This window comes from Falco peregrinus, chromosome 2, assembly GCF_023634155.1.
Source record: "Falco peregrinus isolate bFalPer1 chromosome 2, bFalPer1.pri, whole genome shotgun sequence".
Taxonomy (NCBI): domain Eukaryota; kingdom Metazoa; phylum Chordata; class Aves; order Falconiformes; family Falconidae; genus Falco; species Falco peregrinus.
Window position 1 is genome coordinate 55,086,665 of NC_073722.1, and position 12,318 is coordinate 55,098,982.

The following is a 12,318-nucleotide window of genomic DNA, read 5'->3' on the forward strand; positions in this document are numbered from 1 at the left end:
GGTGGCAGCTGTGGATTGCAGAATTGTGATGCTAACTGCATTTGTGTTGAGAAATTGTATCGCCTTACAGTGTGATGTAAACAGACTCCAAGAAAACTACTACACAGGCTACTTGTCACCTTCCACCTAATGCTATCTTGCAATTAATAAAAAATACATGTAAGTGCACACTAAAAATGCCTTGTTTAGGCAGAAGTTTTAGAAACTTACTTTCCTTGTTGCCAATGGGATGGTTTCATTTACTGAACCACACTTTTTAGTTGGCTAATATTTTTAGCTGTGTTAATACATGATGCATTTATTTTTAATGGCCGGAACTATAAAAGTACAGTGCTTGTTAACACATGTACCAGTTAAAGCGTGGAGGCATAGTTCAGCAATCATAATTTGACTGACTTTGGCATGGAGTATCAGTAGTTATTCACTAACTACTTGTGTTACTTGGTTTTGGATGTTGTTCAATTTGGTTATTTCCTGTTCTTTAACTCAAGAGCTGAATGATGGCTAGGCTCACTGCCCACACCTTTCTATCGTCTGATACCAGATCCTCATGAAAAATCTCTTTTTCTCATGGGGTTAGCCTGCAAAGTAGATTTTTAACCAACAATTCAGAAGACTAAACTCTCATAAATTATCAAAATGGTTTGGCTAAAGGGTAAACGTACAAATGTCCTTCTGTCCAAAACATTTTATTTAGGATTGTGGGGTGAAATCCTGACAGTGAGTAGTTTAGCAGATGCTGATCTACAGTCTGGGCTTTGAAATGTAGTAGTAAAAAGTACAGTTCTTACATGATGCAACTTGTTTATAGATACAGCAAAGCTTGTCTGTGGCCATAGAGAGATGTGCCGTATGCAGATAAAACAGTCACAGTACATATGCTGTCATATGTCCTCTTCTTAGGTTCACTTCAGTGTTGTCACACTGTAATGAACCAGTGTGTGAGTGTGATTGAGGAATACTACTTTAATAAAGCCAGATACTAATGAAGAGGAACTATCTGTCATAAATTAATCCTTCAGGCTCAGTTAGTGTGCTAGTCAATCTGGAATCCATAAACTGGTAGGACACTAGCGGAGTCCAGGGCTGTAGTATTAATGATGATGATGTAGTAATGTGTAGTAGCATCTAGTAATAGCTTGTGTTTATCAGTGCAGTGCAGCGCACAACAAATAGCACTGTTTGCATTTGGAGGATGCTCACCACACTGTGAGTCCCTTTTCCAACCCTGTGCTTGATCTACTGGCTTGGTGTCTGTGGAAGAAGCACATGTGACCAAATGTGTGGTTCTTCGGCAGGAAATTGGGTCTCCTCTTTCCTTGGACAATCTGTTGTCCTGACAGGGCTGAAAGAGAAGGGAGGAGAAATAAAAAGCCATTTTCCTTCCTTGCTCTCAGTGGAAGTGGCTCGTGGAATTTGGCAGCTGGAGGAAGGAGGAGCTGCTGGTTTTCTGCCCCAGCTGAGGGTCAAAGAACAGAGCTTTGTGTAGCCCAAGCTTCACCATAGCAAAATGGGAGCCTGGACTTGAGGACTGTAGGAAGAGACAGCAGAAAAGGCATTGGGGTCAGAGGTCTGTAAGGAAGATTGTTTGTATGTGGAAGTGGAAGAATTTAGCAGTGACACTTTAGGATACAGGGCAGCTTTTAATCATCTTTCTTAATGTCTCATGATCGTTCCCTATTCTTTGAACCTCTGATTTTTCTCTCACTTCTTGGCATCAAATTCCAATTTACAATCACTAACGGCGCTCAACAATTCTCAGTCCCTCTTGTTTCTGTATTCTGATTTTTTTTTCCTTCACCCCTCTTATTCCCTCATCTTTCTATAATGCCAGCCTCTTTTTTTTCACCCGGGGGTGTAGTTTTCTTCCAGTTCCTCTGAGTTGTTTACAGACTGTTTCCTCTCAACGTATTGACTCCTGGAGGACGCCCACTGTGACTTTGAGTTCTACAAGGCATCTAATTGTTCCTAAAGCTGAAACTCAGTAGGGGACCTTTCTGGGTCCGGCACAGGAAGGATTTGAACTTGTATGCAAATATATTTTTTGCTTTGGATCCAAGTACTTATCTCCATTGCTGTAGCATGTTGTAGGAAAAGGCTCCATTGAACTAGATGGTATACAAATGCATGCCAAAAAGCATTCCCTCTTCCAGGAGTGTATTTATTGTCTCTTTATAGCATGTTGTTTTGTTGATGTGTGATCCTCTTTGCTTGTCTGCATCTGTTTCTTATTTACACTATTGTATCTGAAAGGTAAGGATCAGATGCATGGAGACTCCCTAAAAAGAGGAGAATGAAGTGTGGATGTAAGGGGGAATTTTGAGCAAACATTTTTGGCATGTTCATTGCAAAAGGGACACGGATTCTTGACAGTGCATAAGCATGCAAAACCCTTTTGTTGCGTGAAATGCAATATAAGGATCCACAAGCCTGTTTGAGACCCTGCTTCAGGGAGTGCAGAGGCCCACAGTCTGACACTTTGGAAGCACCTGCCATACCATCATAGACCCAGGTGGTGTTTCGCAAGGGCTGGGGCTGGGCACGCAAGAGTGATTTGCAGATCTGCTGGGAAATTGGTCCATTGCAAGTTTCAAATCTGTAGTCTTCATTCTCTCTATGGGTAAACTGTCCTTTAAAAGCACTTTTGAGGCCATCGCAAACTGATTCAGGAGACCCCAAAATGTCACAGCTGATCTCTGATTCCATTAAAAACAGAATGCAAATGAATGGAAAATATTCTTAACCTGTAAACTGGTTGCTGAAGTCTAGTTACATACTAAAAGCTGTAAGTTCTTCAGTAATTCATTACAGTGACTCATAGTTGCTCATAATTGTTTGAAAATTATAACTCTGTATTTCCAAAGTTGCCAAAATCACCCTTCTCAGAAATGCCATGTTTGATGCTCTCAAGCTTCAATAGCATTGGTGGACATTAGACTGAAAAATCCAGCAGTTTTTACTGAATAATCACTTGTTTATACATAGCTTTTAAAAACTAAAACCATAAACCAATGTGCCCAACCTAACCAGCTGAATAAATACTCATCTTATTGATTTTAATTTAAGAAGTAAATATAAACAAGATTTAATGGAGTATTATGTGATTTTATTCATGCTCTTTATGTCCAGTGTTCTGAAAATTGCTTCCAAATTAATTGATTTCAGAAAAGGATAATGGTACTGGTTAAAAAATCTGATTAAAAAATTTAATTTAATCATATGTACCCTGGCTTACTTGGGTGAACAAGTCCCAGCATATATGATTTCTAGATAACTATTTTCCTTTGTGCCTAAAACATTAAGCATCTACGTTAGATCAATGTATTTTCTCTAAAGCTTTCATATTCTTCTGCTGGAGGAAAAAAAAAATGTCTTAAGTAACCATAAATGGAAAATGAGACTCTTTCCTTGGTAGTCATCTTGTACTTACTGTATTACATATGTAAAAAGCAACTTTGATTCGGGCAAGTTATGCTTGTGCATTGACAGCCTGTGATGTAGAATTGAGCGTAGATGTAGAATGTACCTGTTCAGCAGTGAAATTTGAACCCAAAGGTGACCTTGTAAGGGTATACACAAGAGTCAACATATTTAATGTAACTAATTACTGTATTCTTTTATGGAAGAAAGAGTAGTTGAAGGCTCTTCTGGAGTATCATTCTAAGTGGAAGCTAAGGTATTGTACCACTCTTGGTGATGGAGGGGGTATGCAAAGCGTACAGCAGCTCGGAGCCATCTGTTCCAGCTGTTTCTGAAGCTGTTGTGAACAGAGATGCTCATGAGGGAGAGGGACAGCAGTTCACTTTGGAGCAAGCACAATTCCCCAGTGTTGTGTGCTGCCTTAAATGAAATCTTGATCCTTCAGAGAGATCTAAGAAAATTGTTGCCTTTGGCTAATTTGAGAGCATGCTCTCCACATCACTGATGGGAGGTCCTGTATGTTGCAGCATAACAAGACGAAGGCAGGCAGTTTTGTGTTGCTTCTCTGTGCTCCAAACCTGAGCCAGGCTGACCCATCAGGGATGGTTTATGGCTTCCTCATAACTTTCTCTGGCAACTTTGTTGAGCACTACTTTGAAAGGGCAGTTGGGGCTGTAAAATAAATGGCATATATATAGTGGGCTTGCAGGGCTTTCAATGTTTAAAAACCCAGCTAATTGTTACACTTTTTTTCAAAAAAATAGTAGAGAAACTTGAAGCAATGACTGAGCCATTCAGATTTGCTTTCTTAATTTCAGTCTGTTTAATCCTTTGTGATACCCTCTTTTGCCCTTTGTGTAGCAAGGTGTGCCGTATGAAAAGGAAATGCAAGACATTTGCAGCCTACAAAAGTACCTCACAGGACAGTCTTCTGCTTGCTACCCAGCTTCCTAAAATATCAATAAATACAATTTGATTTTTAAATGGGAGAGTCACCTAGCTCTTGCCATCTGTCTTTTCAGTTTGCTTAAGAGTATTGACTGTTTACAAGTTAAAATGAGCTTAATCTTTCTGAGCAGCAGCTGTCAAGGATCTTTATTGTTGTAATCTTCAGCAACAATAAGGCTGTGTTGGTATCGGTCGCGTTTCTGACCAAGGCAGATGGCAGTGTGTTCCAGCACGTCCATGTCATTGGCATACTGGTGCTATCATTGTAACTACTGTATGTCAGCACTGGCATGGAGGGCTTGTTCTGGGGGAAAGGAAGGTTAGTTAGGGAAAGAATCAAGTGTGGATGTGTGTGCGAAGAAAAGCAGTTAAGAATATTGGGACAGGCAGCCTCAGTGATTACTCGGGCCTTTTAAAAAAGTAGAGCCATTCAGAAGAGAAAGTGCCAAATATTTGATATTTCAGCGTTCAGCAATGTTGGCCAGGGATCATGTATTTGCCTCAAATCGCTTTCTTTGTATGAAGTGTTCGAGAAGTTTAATACTGCCATTTACAGTACTACATTCACTGCATCTTGTATGTTAAACTAGTTCTTCCTGGTTCTTCTAGCTATAGCTAGAATAAATAAAGATCCAACATGCTGATTTTCTGTGTGAAGTCCTTGAGGATTTGTTACGTGTATGTGGTAAGTTTTACTTGTTGCAAGGCTTTGAAGAATCTAACAGCAGCCTGGAGCATATTTCATTAATTGTGCTTGTTTTGTAACCTGGAGATGAGTGCTGCCACTGCCCTCTCCTCCCCTGATGCCTCAAGAGCTTTACTTAATTTTGCTCTGTGTTAGTAAAAAGCCAACATGTGAAGACAACGGAAGCACCCCAGACATCATCCTTCGCAAGGACAACCCCTTCATGACATATTATCAAGGGAAGGATTCTGGTTCAGAAGATGAAGCAGCCAGCAGAGTTCCTGATTTAGAAAAGGATGACTTTGCCACCCGGAGAGCCAGAATGAATCAACCCAAACACACGGTTCCATTTAACTCCTTTTTAATTGGACCCTATACAAGTAAAGATAAAGGTAAACTGGAAGACGTTAAAAAGCCATTGCAGATGGAACAGCAGGAACATGCAAGGTGTGCATTCATGGTCTTTTTCTTTCTATGCTAATGCTTAATTTCACATGGCTTATTGCTCTGCAGGACTAAAGCTGTCTTGGCTACAAAAAAATTTACAGGGTAAAGTAAATACAAATGCTTTATCATGAAATGAACAAAAAACAAAAACACCCCACCATAGATTACCAACTGTAATTTTTTGTTAGTGTATCAGGACCAGGAGCTTAATTCGGGTGAGTGTAAATAACATAAAGACTAGACACTTATGTTATCGAAGCTCATGAGACAGTTCATGAATGTGAGTAGTGGAGAATAAACTTAGAAGGTATGTTTTGCATCTCAGCTCTTTTGTTGAGCATTTCCAATGCACATTTTGAATGCATTTGTTTCACCTAATGCCCTTTTAATACCCTGCATAAAACATTGACTCAGATAACTCTTTAGTTAAGGCACTGAACACATATGCCTACTATAATGCACCAAATGGTGTTGCACATAGTCCTAGTGTTTCTTAATACAGCATTCGTTTTGGAAACTGAGTACAGATTACAAAGTTTCAGCCTAGAAAATCTCTTCTTTCTTCAATTCAGTGATGCAGACCTCTTAAGAAGTTGCTGAATACAAATATCTGGTAGGCACAGACCTTCTTCAGGAAACAAGTATTTTTTTTTATTTGTGCAAAGAGAAGTGATCCTAGATAAAACCACTATATACACATTACAATAGACCTTGACTGTAATAACTGATAGATTCAGAAAACTTCTCTTAATACTTAGTAGCTCTTTTCAGTAATGCAAAATGCCTTTCAGTTGCTGGTAATTTGATTATAGTAACATTTTATAATTACTAGTTTGGCAGGGCATCTGAAGAGCACATAACCAAATTTTAATATTCCAACGCTATTGACATGACTCTAAGATCAAAGAAATTCTGTAGTATGTTTGTGAGCAAAACTTGAGTTCGCTTTGCTAATAATATGAAAATGAGGTATTTGTAACTATTTAAGAGAAAGCTTATTGCAGAAATGCATAATACAGTAATAAAGATTTTTCTTGCTTGAGCTAGGAATAGAAGTCATGCAAAGAAGTAGTCTCAATAGTGCATGAGCAGGATAGCATAGATGGAGAGATTTCAACTTCAAATGATTCGTTCCATGTTTACTTCCTAAAATTAATGTAAAATGGATCTTATAAATTCACTTTTATCTTCTTGTGCTCTGAACCTCTTCTGTTGACACTGATTTATCATTGCACCCTCAAAATATCTTTTCTTGCTGAACTGGAATGTGTGTTAAATTAGAAGAAGACAGGTGCACATGGCATCAGCAAAGCAAATAGTGACACGCAAAGAGAGCCCACTTCTGCAAACTGAGAAGACTGAGTCAGAGGAGGAACAGCAAGTGAAAGGGCCTGATACTGAGAGAGATGATTTAGCTAAACGGAAATCTCAAAGCACCCTTCCTCAGCTACGAGAAGATGTGATTTTTGTGAATGCCTCTATAACAAAAGCAGATCTGGAGACCTGGAAGAGATTGAAACTGTCAGGGGAGCCCAGGTATGGTTTCTGCCTGTGGACAGGATTGGCACCCTGGGAAGCATGTTTAGTTTGTCACAATCCGCTGTGTGTGCTTGTGGTTTTAAACTCGAAGAATGCCTTGATGACAACCAGTCCTTACCTCTTTCAGTTTTCAGGAGTCCAGAATCTGTAAAGGGATGCTGTCTATCCTGAAATGACAATGGGTCCATCATTTAGAGCACTACAGTAGTTTCATGGTTGCTTCCCTGGTGGACACTCTTAATATCATATCAGAAAGGTCCCTCTTGTCTTGTGGCTCAGTCTGCTTTGAAGCTGCTCAAAGCTGAACAGCACAAAGGTCCAGGTGGCACCACTCACTCGGTAGCACTACGCTGCTGCTAACCAACTATCTTCAGGACTTGAGGCATTATACCTTGGAGGTATTACCTGAGGAACAGCATCTTTTTGCATCAATGTGGCTACACTGCTTTTGAGACCTGAGCTAATACATGTGTGTGGCTGTACTCCAGTGCTGAGTAAATACACCAGCACTGTTTGTTACTGCAGCAGGGGTTTCAGGAGCTTCATTGTATGGTGTAAATGTGCTCTTACTGTAAACTAAACCTCCACAAAGGGAGGTGGTATAAAGCAGTTATTCTAAGCTGTTTCCCTATGGAAATGGGCTATAATATGCGCAGGTGATTTGTGACTCCAGTAGGAAAGGCTAACAACTCCTAGCCTTCCTGTTTAGGCTCATGTCATTTTCCAATTAAAGGTTGCCATCTGCTCAGGCATTCTTCTAACAATGTGTTACTGTATGTAATTTTAGCTCTAATAGAAATCTTTTGAGGTGATTTCCTAAAATCAAAACGGTTCAGGATAAGCAAATTGCCCTTGCTAGTGCCATTGTGCCACTGGAACTCCCCCATGACAAGGCATGTGTACTGGTGCTGTGCAGTCCCACATAGCATGTGGCCCAGGTCTACATGAGCAGGTAAGGGAACTGTGGCTTTGTTAAGGTGAAGAACTGTGTCTGGAATGGGCCATATGCTGCATTCCTTCCCCTAAGGAAGAGCTTCCATGGATGTGCTCCCAGAGTTTCCCCAACAGTTCTGCAGTATCTTCAGATTTTATCTGTCATTTGGGCCTCAGTATGCCATAGCTTTTTGTACCCGTGTCTTCGAATTTTAAAATAAAAACCCTTCAAAAACCTTAGGAGCATTTAATCTGCTTTATTCTGGGGTCTCATGTTGGGGGGATTCTTTTATTCCTCATTCTGACTAGTGAAGAAGATCTCACATGTCGCAGTGACACTCTGCCACCAGCTGAAATCACAGTGAAAGCAGCATCCCATGATGATTTTGCTGTCCGCAAAGCCAGAGCAAACAGAAAAGCTGGTAGCCCCAAGCAGAAGTTTGTGCATTTTGGGCCAGTAACTGAGATTGATCAACAGAAATGGGACAAGCTTGTTATTGGCAGAGCTTCATCCAAGAGTGGAACAGAAGAGGAAAGCAAGAAAGATGGTGTGGAGAGTCACTCTGGTGTTGAAAGCTCTCCTTCAACCACTGTTGGCAGTCTTGGGTTTGCTGAACACAGTGATGAAGTACCTAAGCCACAGAACGACTCCAGGTATTTGGTGTGGCTTAGGAAGCGCTGCTGAGCTGGAAATGAGACCTGTTCTTGCCAGATGCTGATGTGCATGGGGGTGGACTGCAGCATAGACCAAAGAGCTGTTTATGCACATGGCCTTGTTCAGGCATGTGATGCCTTCACAGTATCTTAACATGTTTAGGGTTACACAAAACAGCGCTGTGTGAATGTCTTCTGAGAGCTTGCCCCGAATTTTCTAATGGGCACTGAAATCGCTGGTATCTCAGCCTAAGCTGTCGTTCAAGCTTTTTCTGCTTCTCAAATTCCAGTGGCTTTGCTCTGCCTGCTATCAGCACATTAGGAATTTGTCGTTCAGCTTGCTGGCCTCACTGATGTTCAAAAAATGCTTTCTTCAAACTTGATGGATTGACTTTCTTTTTGAAGATGTAATGCTGAACCAGGGTGTATTGGTGCTCTGTGTTTCTGGCATTTATCAGGAGGAGAATTACAGCTCTGGGAAGTTAACATATTAACAGAGCTTACATTTCTTCAGCTTTTCTTTTATTGCGTGGTCTGTGGCTGTAGCAAGAATTTTTAATGAATGCTTTTAGCAAGCAATCCATTCATTGAAGTCTGTGTGTTCATAAAAACATTTGAAAACTGAGTTGGAGGACTCTTCTTCATACCTTTCATTTGACCTGAGAACGTTTTGTCTATCTCACCCCTCCTCTCAGCCTCATTGATAGTGAGGTAGCCAAGTCAGGTACAGATGACTCTTGCAGCAGAATGCCAGCACCTGCCCCAGCTTTTGGCATCATCTCTGAGAAACAAACCCCATGCAGTTTGAACAAACATCAAGAAAGCACCAAGGAAGACTGTGATGGGCTTTTACCAGACATTGAGAGAGATGATATGTTGGTTAGAAGGATGGGAACTTTTCAGAGGCGCGCCACTAGCCCTGTTCCCAAACATGGTCCCCCCCTGTCAGTAGCTCCTCATCTGCTGCAGCAGCAGCAAGGGGAGGCAGCAGCTCGTGAGAAGGATTCGAAGGCTCCACAGGAAGCAGAAAGGTCAGAGAGCAGAAGCAGATCCCTCTGAGCTTCATGCCTGGGGTGTGTGTGATGTTAGCTTGGATCAGTCAGCAATGTTGTTCGCTCTTCACGTGGCTTTTAAAGATGTGTTTTACTCATTCGTCATGGCATGTGTTCTGTTTTATGAAATTACTTACAAGAATGTATCCTATGAACATAAAACAGTCTGTTTTCTTTCATAATATTTAAGTACTTCAGTTCTTAATTGCTGTTCAGCATGAAAACAGTCTTTCATCTTTTGGGGGGATTTCTTTTACAATCCATGGTGCTTTGTCCAGACTTTTCTGCCAGCTTCTAAGTGAATAATTCCTCACATACATTTTTATGCAATCCCCAACTTCTAACGAATCACCTACATAAGTGTGGCATTCAACATAGTTTCCTCATGCTCTCACTCCCCGTGCTGTAGCTAAAGTTGCCTACTTGTCCATTACTCTGCAACTGTGCTTTGAGTAACAGTGCCCCACATTGCCTGAGCAGCCAGCTGCCTTTGCACAACTGAGCATTATCACAGACCAGTGTCACTTGTCTCCCTGAGCAGTACTGTCACACGAGAAGAGAGCCAAGAACAGCTTGAAATCCCTCAGCTGCAGAGCGGTGGAACAGAAAACAAAGTGAAATTTCCAGACCCACTAAGAGATGACATGTTGGCCAGAAGAACTGGAGCTTTTCTAAAACAGCCTGTGCCCAGTGTTAAGCAGTTCCTTCCCATGCCATTTTCAAAGCAGCAGAGTAAGCAGGGCTCAGCTAGAGAACTTGAGAAGAAAAGTACGAGGTAAGAAAGTTGTGCTTCTCTCTTTCCCTTGTAGCTGGCCCTGTGGGCTGTTTGTAAAGACCTCTTAATCTGGAGGAGTTGCTTTTGGACCAGCAGCAGTTTCTTCCATGGTTGTCCTTGATTCTGTGCTGACTCTGCTCAGAAGGCAGCAGGGCCGGGTTTCTGGCCCTTTTGGTGGACCCTGTAAAGCAGAGCTCTACCAGATGCAAAATTCTCTTAATAGCACGTGGAAATGGATATACATAGCAGATTGAGTTACATTTGCAGAGGTTTCTGGTTAAATATAAGCTAATAATTACAATCATTTCCAGCTAGAAACAGATCTGCTGGATGTAGATGTAGTAGGTTAAATGCTTGTCTATGACTTAGATGGTGCCAGTGACTTCCAAACGGGAAGTCTAGAGATCCCGAGATCCCTCCTGATACTGCTCAGTGTCTTTCTAAGCACCTTTGTTCAGATGTGTAAGGCTATGTGGGGTAGTTGGTGGTTTAAGCCTTTGAACAGAGTTATCGTTGGCTGGTTGAGCCACATGCAGGTGGTAGAGTGGAAAGGTTCTTATTCATCAGCCTCTTCAAAGTACATGAGGAGAAGGTTATGCACATGCCTGTGCATACACAGATGAAACACTAGCGTACGGTTCAGCCAGGAGAAGAAAAACTCATCTGCCACAGAACTGAACAGCGGTTTGATGTTGAGAAGACCTTAAGTTGAATACTTTAGTTAAAATATGTACTTAATACTTAACCTGTCCCGGACACTGCCAAAGATTAATGTTTCTGACATAGAGGAATGGAAGTACAAGCATTTGACTGTTAAAATTATTCTTTGTGTGCCTGCCTCACTTAGCTTGTCACCTATCACCTATGTGGGTTTGCGGGGGTTTTAATTGTTAACTTACAGCTATGCTTTTCATTATGTATATGTGATTTTTCAAATGTTGCTTAATACGTCTCTTTGCACTGCTGCCTTTGGCTCACTCAGGCCTGAAACATGTCCACAAGTCTGCATTAATAGCTCTGGAAAAGCTGTAACACAACCACCGCAAGAAGAGCAGCAAGGGCAGGAAAAATGCAATCTTCCTCCTGCAGGACAAGATGAGACTGTTTGTACTGCCCAAGTGGGTGAAGGCCTTAATGAAGTCCACCTTGGTCAAACATCTAAGCTTCAGGAGGTTCCTGAGGAAAACAAAACAGAAACATGGTCATCCAAGGATGAGCATCTGCAAACGTGAGCTCTCTATGGTGTGAATCACGCAGCTTGTACACCCCTGTGTGCACACTTCAGAATTCAGATTGTGCATTGCCTGATGTGTTTTCAGTCCAGACTAAAATACTGTATGTCAGTAATACACTTTTGAGAAATGAATGGAATAGTTTTGTCATGCATTTTCATTTGAAATATTGGTATCAAAGCTAATGGAAAGGAAATATTTGATTAGAGTATATATGTTGAATTGCAAAAAATGTTTAAGAATAGCAGAGGTTCAGCTGGCCTCTTCTCTTTTAGAGATGTGTACCTTACTTCTCCATGATTAGAAAAAGTTGCAGTGTTGACTTTTGTACTTGTTCTATGATAAATCCCAGGTACAAATATGTGGTTTGCATGGCTCTGAACAAGACTGTCACTTTAGCGAATGACACTGACTTGTGTATTACCAGTACCTTTTCCCAGCTACCCACCCCCACCCCCCCCCAAAAACCCCAACACAACAAAAAGGAAATCCTGTGGCTCACTTTGTGCCTATAATATTTGTCTCTTCCTTGCTTCAGTAATGGTGATTCTGAGCAGTCCTGTGGGATGTAACTTAAGTTTTGTCTCCATTCATCGCATGTGTGGCACTAAATGTAAATGTTAATATATTGTC

The 12,318-nt window shown here is 41.1% G+C and overlaps 1 protein-coding gene across 1 annotated transcript in view; it reads left to right on the forward strand.

Moving 5' to 3' along the window:
• LIMCH1 (LIM and calponin homology domains 1) overlaps window positions 1-12,318 on the forward strand; it is a 181,746-nt gene that overhangs the window by 122,714 nt on the left and 46,714 nt on the right. Inside the window, exons 10-15 of the mRNA XM_055796716.1 lie at window positions 5,210-5,500; window positions 6,782-7,036; window positions 8,282-8,626; window positions 9,334-9,657; window positions 10,220-10,453; window positions 11,436-11,681. Coding sequence (XP_055652691.1) covers window positions 5,210-5,500; window positions 6,782-7,036; window positions 8,282-8,626; window positions 9,334-9,657; window positions 10,220-10,453; window positions 11,436-11,681 — 1,695 coding nt within the window. The remainder of the gene's footprint in view (window positions 1-5,209; window positions 5,501-6,781; window positions 7,037-8,281; window positions 8,627-9,333; window positions 9,658-10,219; window positions 10,454-11,435; window positions 11,682-12,318) is intronic.